This window comes from Schistocerca nitens, chromosome 8, assembly GCF_023898315.1.
Source record: "Schistocerca nitens isolate TAMUIC-IGC-003100 chromosome 8, iqSchNite1.1, whole genome shotgun sequence".
NCBI lineage: Eukaryota > Metazoa > Arthropoda > Insecta > Orthoptera > Acrididae > Schistocerca > Schistocerca nitens.
The window spans coordinates 360,167,436-360,184,341 of record NC_064621.1 but is presented as its reverse complement, the minus strand read 5'-3'; the positions used below and the strand labels follow the sequence as shown (position 1 = coordinate 360,184,341).

Below are 16,906 nucleotides of genomic sequence, written 5' to 3'. Positions count from 1 at the left end.
ACTATGATAACAGTAAAGTTGATAAGACAGTATGTATATAACATTTGATGAAATAGAAGGGACTAATGACCTCAAATGTTAAGTCCCATAGTGCTTAGAGCCATTTGAAGAAATAGAAAGCACTGATCTTTTACATGAAGTATCTAATTACATAGATGATGATTCAAATTTTGGATGTTCTTACATTAAGGCTAAGATTGGTCAGTTGGAAGGGAACTGTTTGATTGGTACAGGTAGCCCAGTCTGTATCATATCTCAACAATTTAGAGACAAAATCCAACAAGAATTTTGTAGAAATGTCCACTGCATATGTAAAGATAAGAGGAGCTACTGGTAAGCAAAGCAAGTGACTAGAGCTATGAACATGAATGCATAATGATCACTAGTCTAGAGGAAACTATACACTATGTCCATAGATTTATAAGACTATGTTATCGTGTTTTGTTTGTCATGGATGTAGTATGAAAGATCATCTAATTTCCGAAGTTCTATCTTATCTATTGACTGAGTTAAAATCTGTGTTACACTATATAGTTATGTTAAGTAATAGATATGTCCTTTAGAATTTGATACATATATGCCATGAGAGAAAATGTGTAGATCACTTTGCAATTTTGAAATGGGACGATGTTGACAATTCATACTGTAAAAATTAGGAATAGTATCATATATCTGTGTGTATCGCCTAGTTAGTTCATTTTTTTTAAAAATTGCATTTAACTTTGATTATTAATGTTTCATATGTGTACACTTTTTAAATTCACCTGACATAAATCTCATATGATTCACTTTGATAAATGAATAGGGAGAGCATATCTTGTGTGATGTGAAGATATTGAACAGTGTATATAGTACACATAACAATGTTTCAGGATTTGATGTGAATACTAGACAGGAAGTTATTTATCTGTTGGAGCTTGTGATGTGAACACTAAGGAGGAAACAGAAAGATGTGAGCGGATCCACTTCCCACACTGCTGTAGGCTATAGCTGTACCCTGCTGGACCAGTCAGCTTACAAGAGATCATAGGTGCTGGGTAATGCACTCAAGCATCTGTCAACTACATCAGGGTTGTGACTGATATTTGTGAATTGTTAGGTAAGACTTCTGAAGACAGTGTTATTTCATATAAATGTATGTTTTTTCAAGTAGGTGGATTAACTTCCCAACACATTACATAACTTTTAAATCAGTATGTATTTTTTTTATCAATTGTAAAGAATCTTCTAGGCTTTTGTGTATGTAGGTTAGTTTGTATGGACAATTAGCAAATAGTGTGGAAAATACATAAGACTGAAATGCAACTCTTGGTTATACCAATGATAGTTGCTGCCACTGAAATGTCCCACAACTTTGGCAAGGAAACACAACACTACATAAATAATTCCATTGTTGGCCATAGTGCTACATCATATCTTTATAAATGTGTTGCTACATCAGATGTTCATTCGTCTGCATTTATGCGGACATTTACACATTTTTGACATTTAATATAGCGTTCACATACATTTTTCTGGTTTTAAGCAAATGTCCATATTTTTTTAGTTTTGGGAATTAGGGTCTTTTGATCTTGGTTTTCCTCAGATCTCATCAACAATTTATATTCTTTTTACTTCAGAAACTGAATTACATCATCATGGACTTTTGTGGAAGACTCCATCAAATCTTTGATAAAAATATTGGAATTTAGGATGAAAAGTGTTTTGATCAGTTTTCAAATTTGAAAAAGAAGTCATGGCCACTTATGATAGAAAATCTTGACCACACCAGAAGAAGTGGTGCAAGTATGATAAGTCATCTAGTAGTGAAGACCAGTTCAGTGAATTAATTAAAACTGCATTTTTTCTTTGAAGTGATAGCCAATAACACTTGTGTTGAGATGTTATTCTTAATACAACCACAGTGGACAAAGGAGAGAAACAGAGTGACAGCTGAATGTGTGGAACGGTAAAATTTTATAGGTGTCAAGAAAAGGAACTTTTAAGCAATATTCAGTGCAGTGAAAAATACACATGGGATATGGGATTTAAAGTAAAGTAGGTACATATAATGTGCAGGTTATAACATTTTTGTTTTGTTTGTTTCATATCTAATAGAGCCATATGACATCAACAATATTCCATTCGGCAGTCCTAAATTGTTTAGTCTGTATCTCGGTAGGAACATCACAGTCACTGTTTAGCAGCAATCATACTTCCTTATGTATTCAATAAAACAACAACAACCACCTAGTATACCTGGTCCCTGCTACTGATAAGATGTATGGTTGTCATACTTCTTCATCCGGCCATCCTTATTTAGTTTTCGGTGATTTCCCTACATCGCTTCAGGCAAATGCCGCGATGGTTCCTTTCAAAGGGCACGGCTGATTTCCATCCCCATTCTTCCCTAATTCGATGGGACCAACGACCTCGCTATTTGGTCCCCTCCCCCAAATCAACCAACCACCCAAACCAACTCCCAGGCGTTTCGTGGCGAATATTTCCTTCGTTTCTCCAATCATTTCATCACACAAATGTTTTGTAAACGTCGGAAGTTAATTTCTACTCGATTCCAGCCGAATGTTTTCATTGGCTGATGAGGACTTGGTTCCCATTGGTTGACTACACTGTCCAGATTCAGCTTTGTAATGGAATGTATTTCTGGTCGAGGAAATTAGCACTTGTGGGATGGGCTGCACTTGCTTCTAACATTTCCGGAAATTGCTACCTCATCATGACTTTGACTGAGTTCATCATTATTATTTACAATTATCTCTGCTTCGGTAAGATAATTACTATACCGTGATTCGGAACTGTTCCTGATTTTCCATGTCTAATTATTGCCTAAATACAACCCTGTTTTTCACACAAGCTAAAACACTGCCTTTCAGTAAAATACGGAAGAGAAAAAATTTTCGAAGTATTTTTCTTTTTCAATGTTTTAGACGATGGTGCCCCATGTAAATAATTCCGTTCATTTAACTCGTCACATTCCTTGTCGATCCGCGTGTTTCATTTTTGGTCAATAATAATGTCAGTGCTAACCATTTCGAAAATTTTTAATTTAGTTTTAAACGTAGCCTACCCTGGCTCCAAATACCACGTTAAATAATAATTAGCTTTTTTGGCTAGATTTCAATTACATAACTTGTTTATTGTCGATGATCTTGACTGGGACGTATACCTCAGCTTTGTAGCGGTTCCTCCACCTGAAATAACATCTGGATCCAATCAGGCGATTTTTGTCGAGTTCATCAAATAAATACGTAGAAAAAAACAGTAAAAATACGTTTAAAAGAAGTTTATTGCATCACAGCACAGATGAAACCCACATGGGTTTTGTTCCTAAAATGTGAAGTACGACTGGCATATTACGGATACCACCATTGATTTTTGCATCGATACCAACAATTGCAAAGTTACATTAAACATTGCTTCAAACTTCTTGAATTTCATTTAAGGCTTCGGTGCTTTTAGAAAACATGTTACGGAATTTCGCTTGACAAATCATTGAAGTGTTCCTGAGACAGTTATCTTTTCGTAATGTTACAAATCTCATTTGAAAATTACGTGAAACGTAAGTGGGAACAGTAATGTCGCTGATCAGCGAGTACAATGCGGACCGTCTCTAACGGGGCAGTTGAGTCTGTGACTTTATAGCGTACGGTTGTGCATTGTCATACATATTATTTTGTGTTTAATAATGTGTGTGTGCGTGTGTGTGTGTGTGTGTGTGTGTGTGTGTGTGTGTGTGTGTTCAACAAAATAACTGAAAACTCTTACCCACACCAAAAACCATCCAGGGGAGGGAGTCAGTCCAATCACCTCCATGAAAAATTAGAGCCGCCTTTAGGGTACGGTGCCAACCCGCAACAAGCCTGTTGCTTTGCGGACGATATGCGGTTGTTCTGTAGTGAGTGATTCCACACAAGTTGCAGAGTTCGAGGAATAAGGAAGACTCAAACTGAATGCCTTAGTCTCTGGTGGTGGACAAGGGGCATCCAAAACGAGTGAACCAAATAGATACCAGATCCTTCATAACAGTTTCTGCCATGATGGCTGGAAGGGCGTCGCCTCCATCCATCGTGTTTGTGGTCCACAACCGACAGGATGTCACGGGAATCAGCTGAAAGAGGCAAGGACTACATCTGCAAACATAATCCATAAGCCATCACACGGTGTGTGGTGAAGGGTAGCCTGTATCACTACTAGTCACTTCCTTTCTTATTCCACTCACAGAGTGAGGGAAAAACGACTGTCTATATGTGAAACATACGTTGGCGGCAGTAAAATCGTCCTGTAGTCAGCCTCAGATGCCAATTCTCTACATTTTCTTAGTAGTACGTTGCCTTCACTCAAGGAATTCCCATTTGAGTTCCCAAATCATCTCCGTAATAATTGCTTGCTGTTCAAACCCACTGGCAAAAAATCTAGCAGCCTGCCTCTGAATTGCTTCAATGGACCTGGTGTTGGTCCCAACACTCGAGCGGCACTCCAGAATAGGTGCACTAGCGTTCCATATGTGGTCCCCACTTGTTTGTCTTACTCATCTGCGCTAACTTACATTACAGTGAAGACAACGAATAATGTATAGAAATTTATGCTATCCAGTGCTATGAACGAACGGAATGAGCCCCCCCCCCCCCCCCCCATCTTTAAGAACGACATAGTATTTGCTAGGAACTCGTGGATTCATTCATAATTCCTGCACAAACATTGCATATTTTTCTCACATCTTCGAACGCAACATTGAATTTTGCTGTGTTAGTCCACCTCTTTTCAGAGTCACAATTCTGTATTACATGGATTAAATAAGCTCATCATAGGTTGGAAGGGAATGGATAGTAAATGTTACTGTTATACTGTCTCCAGAAAGAGCATAAGACGTTCAAAACTGAACAACTGACTAGGGCTAGCGATATAGACCTTTGGCTGTATGAATCAACTCGATGATACTTCACAGTACATGTTATATTTCCACTATAGCTTCAGACTCACAGAACAGATGCAGTTCTCACATCTAGTAGTACTAAACATTGACTTACCACGTTAAGGTATTTGCATTTTTACTGCAAACCTGAAACCACCACATGCTGGAAGCAATGCAATTTTTTAATCAATAGAACATTTTTTTGTCATTCTTTAGAATCAGGTGTATGTACACAAGGTGGGAGGACAGAATGCACACAATTCGAAAATACTGATAGTGATTTAACGCCATTCAACAGGCCTTAAAACATACATCCAGCTAGCAAGTTCCATATATTACAGTCAAAGACTTTAAGAAGGTGAAATTACGATCTTGGACACCAAATACGACATTGACTCTTTATGACACAACCAATTTGTAGGTTACTGAAGTTATTAACAGCAGCTGTTTACGAAATTCATTTTGAATTGCAGTTCAATAATTGTGATGTGATCGTCAGCGATGGTAAACGTATGTGACAAATGGTAACATATTATGAGAGTAATAGTCTGTGATCTTCTTATCTATGACAGTTCAACAAAACAGTCAGCAGTGGAAGATCAAAGCGCATTACTATGCGAAAAACAGACCACTGCACAACGTGTATTTAACACTTACCAGAGGCTAGGAATGCTAACTTCGTGTTCCAACAAATACTTGACAACATTATCGAAGGGTCGTTTTAAGACATGTCTCTTCATTGTTATCCATACTGCAAAGTACAAGTCGCTCAGGTTGACCACAGCTGAACGCTTAAAGTTACTTGGCAGATGCACATATTCGTTCTCCACTTGCTATGTATACAGACAGAATAGCAAAAGGGATTGAGTAGCAGCTATAATCCAAGACTTGGGATGCTGACCTTGGCACCAGCTCTATGACGTCACCTCCGACCTGTCAAACTATTTATAACATTGTAGAATTCTGGCAAACTGGCTCAAACTTTGGATACTGGAACAAGTTCTATGACATCAGAATGCAGGTTCTGCAATACTGGCACTGTACAGGAAAATGTGTTACAATAGTTCATATGACAACGTAACTGAAGAGCAGTTGAGATATGTCCACTACAGACAGTTTCTCCATAGTGATCTATATTGAAGAATACAAGTCCCACAGGTTCACCAGAATTGAGCTCTTAAAGTTACCTGTCAGAGTCACATATCCGTCTCCCATTGCTCCATATGCAATTAGAATAGAAAAAGGAACCAACTAGCAATGATATAAGATATTCTCCACAATGTTTTGTATGCAGGCTTACTATCCATCAAAAATATGTTGGTGCAAGAAACCATCAACTCTTTAACAACACACACAGCACACACCTAAAACCACATATCACACCTCGCATTTCTGATGAGTTCTAAGGGTGTTAGTACAGGAAAATGTGCTATAATAGTTCATACAGACATGTGGGTTGCTTTGGCTGAATTGGTATAGTACCACACAAGCATTTGTAGTAGCAGATTCAATAGATTCAAACACTAGACCCCATAATGAATTCAGATTACAACAGGTTCACAACTAACTACAGCAGAAAGTTCGATTGCAGAAGGACAATGTAAGGGAGTTTACACATTAACTGCTTGGGATTTTGCCTATCATGCTGCATGTATTGGCCCTTGAGTACAAGCAGCTAATGATCGTAGTGGCTTCCATAGACATATGAAAGACCTGACTAAAATTTTGTCACCTATACTGGTGATGATGATAAACCCTTCGCAATGGAGGACAGAGCACAAGTGGTGGGTTCACTTGATGGTTAGTAAGCCTGCACTGAGGGTGAGTGATGGGGGGTATACCATCGCGGTGCCATGGGAATTGGAACAAATATTTTGGACTGCATTCATATATGTAATGTTCATGTGTCAGTTTTCGCAACCACTGTATTTCACAGTACAATTGTATGTTTTTCGATATGGTCATTGGTTCAGCTCCTTCTTTATATTTGCTGTCTCTTGAAAACCACTCACTCAGAAGCGGTGAATTTCGAGTAACAGTTACATTTCTTGTTAATATTTACGTCCTTTGGCAAAACAAAGAGGAGTTTGCGCAATGTCATCCTAATGCACTTGTAGTTGTGACACAATCATGAAACAATGATTTATTAAATGAGGAAAAGTGGTCAGTTTAGGTCAAAAGTTTATGAAAAATCACATTTTCAGTATGAAAACAAATGTGTAATTTCTTAATTTATATTGCTGCATAGCCACACTAATTCTCATTTCAGCAACTACAGAAGATTTAAAAAGTTACATCATTCTATTATATAAGGCTACAGTTACACATATAACGCTGTAGATAAGAAAATTCCCCATGCTTATCATGTAGAAAAATACTCTTCCATGCTATAATTTGCCAAAATCACGTTACGATAACTCGGAGCGTTTATGAGAAATGGGAGACGCTGTGAATATTTTGTTCTCGCATTCCACAGCTACAGTCTCTAGGTCGGGTATACTGTAATGGGCTATGCCACAATGTTCTTTGTAGGGTGACGTGGCGAGACGTGACTATAAGCTGTATCCTGTCAATAGCCCAGCCTTGAAGATTAGACGCTCCTCGTCCGGGTCTAGTGAAGCAGGGGATACAACCCGTTGGCTTTGACCGATTACGTCATACATTACTCGTAGATAATAATGTCTTCACTTTCGGCCATAGATAATAAAACAGTTCTGTGTTCCGGATAAGCGCTATCATTGTACGTTAAAATAATTGAATGTGATTTTAAAAGAGATCGCTACATATTGCTCAAAATATTCTTCGTGTGCATTTATTTAAATAATTGGTTGTTTGCAATTCATTCTGTACTTAATTTCATTCCTAGTGGTATTGAGGTAATTTGGAATATTAGTTTCTTATTTTAGGACTCATTTTCGTTTGTAGGTATTGATTTATCTGTTCTGATGCACATAGATGATTTGAGAGGGGCTATGGGCGTAGACATGTTGGCCACGATTTGTCTTTTACAAATTTGTGGTCTCGTTGCCGAGTATGTTCGATGTCGTGAGTGCGGCACACATATGCGCCTCACAAATATATGTCGTCGCTGTACTCACGACATATTCGTATGGCGCTACAGGAAAGATCGGTTGTGGCGGGCCATTAGACGAGGGACGTGGTTAGAAAAATCTATGCTGGCCTTGAGAGCCATTATGAAAATCACGTACTGATGGTATTTGAGATATTCTGTATAGCTGTGAGTCCATGAATGTCGTGTGAGTAACCGTACAGTTGTGGATTGGTGCTCTTTTTGCAGGGAATACGCGAGATATATAAGAGGCCGTTGGTGGGGAGGGGGGCGTTAGTTATTGTCGAAAATGACGAGTCGCATTTTGGCAAAAGGGAGTACAACAGGGGGGAACCTCTGGTGGGATTATGGGTTTGGGGGGCTGTAGTTTCAGGTCAGGAATGTGACGATGTAGTGTTCAAAGTAGTATCCAATCGAAGGAAGGAAGTTTTGGTCAGCTTAATTTAAGATCACGTTGCAGAGGGTTCCACTGTAATTTCAGATGGTTTTTCTTCATATAGTGATTTAGGGGATAACAGCATCTCGTAGTTAATCACAATATTGAGTTCAGATCATTATGCACAGGGGCTTGCACAAAATAGCATAGAGGGTTATTGGTCAGTTGTGAAATCTCTTGTAGGGAAGGGAAACGCCGGATTTCCACACTTCAAAGTCACTTAGACGAATATTCATGGAGGTGTAGTATTCCTCAAACATATTGCCCATTTAAATGTTTTGTTAAACGTGATGGGCAAATGTACCGCCCAAAATATGTTAGCTAATTTCACATTAGGATGGAGGTTGGGGTGAATGTATGTGTGTGTGTGTGTGTGTGTGTGTGTGTGTGTGTGTGTGTGTGTTCGTACCGTTTTGCTTGTTGTGTATGTGGGTATGTGATTTTTGTTGACGTCTTTCTAGGCGAGCCGAGCTTCGGTTCTTTTAAGAAGTTCCCGTGTGGTAAGTTCAGCTTTCCATTTTTTTCTTTTACTGTATTTGACTATTTTGACGTATTTCATTTTTGTATTACGCCATTACGTATGTTTTCTTGTACTCCAGAACGTAACTGAAATTTCGCAGCTGTCGTTCTTCTTTCGTTTACCAGCACTAGTGTCAGTACGATTTTTCCGGATCTGTACTAAAAATATTAGAGGCGAAACGCCCGACACAACTAAAATTTGTATCCCGTCCTTCAGTTGACCTTTACACTGACACTACCTATTCGAAAAGAACGACATTGATGAGGTTTGCCTATATACGTCAACTGGAAGAGCAGGGTACAAATGCTGTGTATAGCTATACAGCTGAACTAAAGGATGGGATACTATTGTCACCGCTGTGATTAAAACTATAACTTTCAGTCGATACTATTAGGATCAAAGAAAAAAAAACTGTACCCCCAAGTGAAGTACGGGATACAAACTGTGTATGTATTGTCTTCTGGCCTCTTCGTGTAGTTCAACTGAGGTACAGGTCGCCAATGTAACGTAGGTCCATTTCCACGTTTTCGTTAGCAGTGTACATATATATACATAGGTCACTGGAAGTATGGGGTACAGATATTATGTATGTAGTTCCTTCTGCCAGCGGTAATACTACTATCTGCGTAAGAACAGACTATTAGTGGTAGCAGAGGCGAAAGAAACAACACATGTAAAATTTGTATCCCATGCTTCAGTTGACCTATATAGTTCAACTGAACAACAGAATTAATGCTAACGAAAACGAAGAAATCGACGTACGCTAAAGTTGTATCCCGTACTGCAGTTAACCAATACAGTTCGAATGAGGTTGGAGATACAACCCATATATATGTGACGTGAGGTACGTATTCTATGCGAACAATATTTTCATCCATTTTTCCCCTTAATTTTCCACAGAAATAATATGATACAAACACGCGATATCCTTAAGGTGAAAATACTACTTGCCTTGATATATGTCAACTATATTTTTCATCTGTCGTAGTCCTTTGTTTCTGAACAGTCTTTTCAGCTCTTTCATCTGTGTAATAAATGCTCTCTGGCCAATTCTGACGTCATTGGTCAAAGCCGACGGGTTGTATCCCCTGCTTCACTAGACCCCTCGTCATAGTACTAATATAAATTGTTAAATTTTTAGTCCAAGATGTTTAATTGAGTGAATATAATAGGAATTGCGTACAAACTACGCATCCATCTGGAACAGAAGTACACAGGTTACATGCCCCTATTACATCGTACACACTTGTCAATACTACACTCGTCAATAGTGTTTCAATGTAGTAAAGTGGGGAAGAGTCAACACTTTTTAATATCGGTACTTTTTGTTACAATAATTAAGTTTTGATTAAATTTTTTGCACACTGTACATTATCTGAAACCTAAATACGCTCGTTCAATGAGCTGTAATGTGAGTTGCTATTGACAACAAGTTTAACAATTCTCAGTACAATTGCGTTTTTGATCCTTGAAGTAACCATTTAGTGAATAAAGAAGTTGAAAAAGTTGATAATTTCCAAGAATGATTGTCTACCGAAGTCACGGGATCCAAACGATACATATTGAACGTGCGAGTCTAAATCGATCATGCGACTCTGGTGGCAGGTGTTATGATCAATTATTTGTGATCGTCATTTTTATCTGTTTTCCGTCGTTCCCATAGTTGTTCTAAATTACATACCTCCGCAAATTATTTGTGAGTTGCAAGGGAAACCCAGAGGAGTTATATCGGTAGTGAGTGGGATGTTTGGTAACCTTGACGTTTCTTTGGCAGATTCTCTCACATGGAAAAATCTAATTCCATGCGTATCCAGCGTAGAAAATCATTTGACATTTTGTCACGAATATGGAGTATTACCGGATGAGGAAACGAGGGACTGTGTAGACTGTAGTGACCACCATAAATATACTCATAAAGCCCGCCACCAGAGTCGCATGATCGATTTAGGATCGCACGTTCGATATGTATCGTTTGGGCCCCATGACTTCGATAGGCAATAATTCTTGGAAAACACCAAAACCTTACCTTTTCTTTAATGGTATCTAATTAAGCCTTTTTTTCTTTAATAACTAATTTTTAAAACGTAATAAAATCTCAACATGATATTGATTTTTTGAGTCTAGTTCTTTGACATGGAACAACTGATTTATCTTTTCCAGACTGGCTTCTAACTACTTTGTTATTTACGACACTTGCTTATCTTTCAGTGGGGATTCAGTAGAATTAGACTCTGAACTCAAAATTCGTTTTAACTTTTCTTTAGTTGAATCAAATTAATACCTCAGATACAGTTTCCATGTGAATGAGTGGCATTCCAAATTGTAAATCCCCTACAAATCGGTAAAGACAAAACAAAAACACAAACAAAAATCCTATTTGCCGCCACCACACCTGTACTAACTAACAACAATCAAAGCTCATCCACATCAGGTGTGGCAGTTGCGTTGCTTCTAACAGTCCCTAAGTTAAATTTGCCACTCGTCACCCTAACAAGCTATGGAATTTAATATTGTCGAATAGTATTAATTCGTTCCGCTAAGATACGATATTAGAGTCACAAATTTTACAAGCAACAATAACTGTGTCATCTTTTACACAAATCATGTCGATCCTGGTTGCTGGCTTTGAAAAGCACCAATTGAGACTTAAAGTCAATTGTACACAAAATCACAATTATTATGCCACTAACCCTGTCGTGTCGATAGCTACGATGCCACACCGTAGGTGCCCGTTCTTATGTTGGCACTAAGAGAGCGGAAGATCCACACCGACGACAGCACCCTCTAGCTGGCGTTGTGCAGCTCTACGAGCGCCACACCAGATTCAACCCATTTGATCACGAGCAGACGACCAACCAATATTGTTTCATTTTCATAGTGGGTGAGCCACTATATATTTTGCCTGTGTAACTTCTGTTAGCTTCGATACATCCGGCTTCACACCTACGTGCTCCTCAGTACAAAGTTACGTACTCACGTTTATTATTGTGTTGAGATATAGTAAAACCACTTTTACTTTACTTGCAGTACCGAGAGTTCTACCTCACCTGCTCCTCCTAGCTTCCTACTTTTGACCTGCCCTCTAAATTGCAGGAGCAGACCCACACGCTGGCTTCCAGGCGGGATACAAAACACTGACGACGAGTCTTTTTTTTCGTGCTAGCCCAGTGTGACTGCATGTATGAGTGCTTCCACCCTTCACTCTAAGACTTTCATTTGTATCAACCATGGTTTTTCGCCACAGGAACAGGCTCCACTGTCCGATCTTGTACGGTTTCAGGCTCATCAAATGACGCAGCTGCTTGCTGCTGCAAAAGGACTGGTCACTCTACAAACTGCAGCTTCTACGGCGTCTCTGACGCCGCCGCCTGTACCGACGCCGACGACGCCGACGACGCCCCCGGCGCCGCTATTTCGTGCCTTAAATCCCGACGTTGAATGCTGGCCAGACATCGCCCAGCTTGAGGCACACTTCGCAGCATACAACATGCCAGGTACAGAGCGGCTTGCCTTTTTCATTGCCAACGCGGGTGCTGTGTTATAGAATGTGCTAGTAAAATTGTTTCCCACCACCCGCCCGGAAACTAAAACTTAATGATGAAGTGACTGACGCTTTGAATTCCCACTTCCGTGAGAGTGTAAATGTGGTAGCTGCACACTACAAATTCTGTCGTCTCTGGCGTGGCCCTACTCAGTCCAATAAATCTTGGTTAGCGGACCTTCATGGACTAGCATCTGATTGTGACTTTTAATTGCTCATGTGGAAGCTCATATGTGGATATAATGATTAGACACGCTTTTGCACAGAATGTGGCGGACCACTGCATCCGCGTCCTGAAGATATTTTTGATAAGCTTGGTGTGGGAAAATTCCTTTCTCGATCGACTTGCGGGGCGCATAATTTCTAATTCCGCTCGATGAACAGTCGCAGCGCTATTTTGTGATAAACGCCCACCTTGGATTGTTAAGGTTTCGCCGCCTTCCGTTCGGTTGTGCTTCGGGTCCTGCTATTTTTCAGTCTTACTTGCAGCAGTTGCGTGCCACTGTTCCTGGTTGTTCCAATTGTCTGGACGATATAGTTGGATCAGGTCGCACCACTGATGAACTTCTGCAGAATTTGCGCGCCTTATTTACTGTACTTTTGCAGGCAGGACTCTAACAAGGGGAGGCCGCCAATTGTGAAATTCAGATTCGATTCATACTGCGCATAATAAAAGCTCATAGCCAGAGGTGTAATGTGGCAAAGCACCAAGATGGACTTCTCAGCCGTTGTCGAGAGAATCGACAGTTAAAAGAAACCGTTGCCGTGAAATACTCTCTACGATTAATAGCTTTCTACAGCGTCGTGGTGCATCGGTAAGCGCTCGGCTTCGTAATTCAAAGGTCGCCGGATCGAATCTCGCGCCATGCAACCTTTTTTTTTAGTATTTGTTTTTTGTAATTCAATATATATATACATAATTCCAGGCAATCAGTTGCAACAATTATGCATATTAATAAGTTGTTGGAAGTCGTTTGTCGTGGAAAAACTGGCGACTTCGAACATAATTATGTTTTCCGTAAACAAAGTCGTATTTCACAAATGTTATTGTCTTCATAATGTTAACCACGTATAGTTAACGGAAGACGTAGAAACGATATTCCGAAACGAATACGTATAGCGTAAAGTCAAACGTTCGAATTACAATAGACTCCCCACGAACACAAATTTGCTGTGGCAGGTATGAAATATAAACTCCGTTACTCGCTTGTTACACTTGAAGAACAGACGTTGAATGGGCCGAAACGAGCCGCCGCATAACTAGCGTAGTTGCCTGCTAACTTCGAAAGAAGGTAGATGCGGTCCCTAACTTATAACATTGTCGAAAATCAGTGCGGACGGGAGACTTTGGTACACCCTATTAAACAAACGGAGAAATGGAGGCGGTACAATTGGAGAGCGATCCGCCTTCACCAACATGCATAAGCAATTCATTAATAGTATATATATATATATATATATATATATATATATATATATATATATATATATATATATTTGACTTACAAAAACTAATTATAAAAAAAAAATTGCATCGCGCGAGATTCGATCCGGCGATCCTTGGATTACGAACCCAAGCGCTTACCGCTGCGCCACGACGCTGGAGAACGTTAGTAATCGTAGAGAGAAATTTCACCGCAACGGTTTCTTTTAACTGTCGATTTTCTCGACAACGGCTGAGAAGTGCATCTTAGTGCTTTGCCACATTACACCTCTGGCCATGAGCTTTTATTATGCGCAGTATGAATCGAATCTGAATTTCACAATTGGCGGCCTCCCCTTGTAAGTGTAACAGAGATAGGTGCAAACTTTTTCAAACTGAGATTCAGTACTTAGGACTTATGATTAACGCACAGGGTATCCACCCCTCGCCGTCACATCTCAGTGCGATTAGAGACTTGCCAGCACCCAGAAACTTGAAAGAACTTCAGTCTGAGTTGGTCAAAATTACATATTATGTTCGGCTTATCCCAAATCCAGCGCAGATTGCTGCGCCTTTGCATCGTATTAGGCGTAAGAACGTTCCTTTTGTTTGGTCTTCGGAATGTGACGCTGCTTTCCACAAGCTCAAATCTGCTTTGTTGATTGATCGCTGTTTGATTCCTTTCCATCCCTCCAAACCAGTTGTTTTGGCTGTCGATGCATCTTCTCACGACATCAGAGCTGTTCTCTCGCACCTCATTAATTCTGTCTATCGCCCTATCGCTTTAGCTTCTAAGTTGCTCAATTCTGCCCAGCAAAACTATTCTCAAACCGATAAAGAAACTTTAGCTGTTGTATAAGGAGTGACAAAGTTTCATGATTTTTTGTACGGTCGCAAGTTCTATATGGTCACCGACCATAAGCCTTTGACGTCGTTGTTTCACCCATCAAAGCCAGTGCCAGCCCGTAGTGCACAAAAGTTGCAATGGTGGTCTTTGTTTTTGTCCAACTATTACGAAATTTTGTTTCGGCCTATGGCCCAGCATGGCAATGTGGATGCTTTGTCTCGTCTACCTATCGGTCCTGACAAAGTGCTTGATTCCTCCAAATTGTCACGCATCTTTATTGATTTGCAGGATAAGGAATTAGCTGATGGTTTTCTGGTGGATTTTCGTCGCATTGCTTCCGCGACAGCCGCCGATGCTTCTTTGCATATTCTTTTGGAGTATATCCATACCCAATGGTCTCCGTCTGCTATGCAGATTCGTAATCCCCTTGTTTGACGTTACTTTGCGCAACGTCACAACCTGTCTGTGGCCGGCCGCGATAGTCTAGCGGTTCTAGGCGCTTAGTCCGGAACCGCGCGACTGCTACGGTCGCAGGTTCGAATCCTGCCTCGGGCATGGATGTGTGTAGTGTCCTTAGGTTAGTTATGTTTAAGTAGTTCTAAGTTCTAGGGGACTGATGACCACAGATGTTAAGTTCCATAGTGCTCAGGGCCATTTTTAGAGCCTGTCTGTGCAGCACGGTGTTATTTTGTTACGAACTGACAATGATCAGTCTCGTGTGGTTATCCCTTGTTCGTTGCAGTCGGAAATCTTCCAATTACTGCACGCTGGTCATTGGGGTATAGTGTGGACGAAGCAATTAGCGCGTCGTCACTGCTCTCGGGTCAGCATTGATAAACAAATTGGGAATCTGCTTGCTAATTGTCGCTCTTGTGCGGAGCATCAATCGGCTCCCCACCAGCGCTTCTTTGCATGGCCGACTCCTACTGCACCTTGGCAGCGTGTTCATACTGATTTTGCGGGTCCTTTCTGGGACACCCGCTGGTTGGTAGTTCTTGATGCGTACAGCAACTTCCCTTTCGTGGTGCCTATGTCTTCTACTACATCTGCAAGTACTATTAGGGCATTGATGTCTATTTTCTGCATTGAGGGCCTTCCTGAAGTTATTGTCACTGACTATGGCAACCAACTTGGGTCCTCAGAGTTTGAAGCGTTCTGTGCTGCTAATGGAATTGTCACCTGACCTCAGCTCCATTCCACCCCCAGTCGAAGGGCAAGGCTGAACGTTTAGTGCATACATTTAAATCGCAGATGAGCAAGCTGCACGCTACGCACTCTCGCGACCACGCACTACGGACTTTCCATGCTTCATATCGCTCCCAGCCACGCGGCAACCGTTCCCCAGCGGAATTGCTACATAGCCGCGCCCGTCGGTCGCCCCTGCAGCTATTGCACCCGCCGTGCACGCTCCCGCTGCTTCGCCTCGTTGTGGCTTGGCGTGGCATGATTTGGAATTCTATCGCAATTTTTCTGGCAGGCGGCGCTGGGAGCAGGGGAAGGTTCTTCGCCAGCTTGGCCGCGCCTTATTTTTAATTTCTGGTCCCTCCGGCACTGTCAAGCGACACCGGAACCAGATTCGTTTGTGCCTCCCTCGGTTTTCTGTCGCTGGTTCTTTTCCGGCCGAATTGGATGCATCGCGGCTTCCGCCGCCTCAGCCCACGACACCACCGACAGCGCCTCCGCCGCTCGCGCCTCCGCCGCAGGCGCTCCTGCCGCCTCCGCCGCTGCCGGTCCGGTCTCCTGCAGCGGGCAGGCGCCTCTCGCCACTGCCACGGCCCCACCTCTGGCCACCACCATCGCCGCCGCCGTGTTCCTCCGCGGTGCCGGAGCCGATGGGCAACGAGGCTGCCGTCACGCCGCTGCTGCCGCCGTCCCCGTCGCCCATGGAGCATACCTAGTGGCAGTGCGCGGCCTGGGCAGGTTTTCCACAGGGCGTTTTCCTCGCCCCCTCACGAGCAATTCGGGGTTGCGGGTGGACAGCATGCCCCACCAGTTGTGCTATCCGCCCCCTCCATTGCGCCGCCCCTGGGTCCCTCACCCGCCGTCAGAAGCTCTACTCAACGACAGTGCGCCGTTTCATGGGGGAGGGATGTAGTATCGATAGCTACGATGCCACAGCCTAGGTGCCCGTTCACAGGTTGGCAATATGAGAGCGAA

General features: G+C 41.6%; 1 protein-coding gene across 1 annotated transcript in view; it reads right to left on the bottom strand.

The window, feature by feature from the left end:
- LOC126199568 (uncharacterized) overlaps positions 1 to 16,634 on the bottom strand; it is a 61,936-nt gene extending 45,302 nt beyond the window's left edge. Inside the window, exon 1 of the mRNA XM_049936490.1 lies at positions 16,514 to 16,634. Coding sequence (XP_049792447.1) covers positions 16,514 to 16,634 — 121 coding nt within the window. The remainder of the gene's footprint in view (positions 1 to 16,513) is intronic.
- Between the last annotated feature and the right edge of the window lie 272 nt (positions 16,635 to 16,906).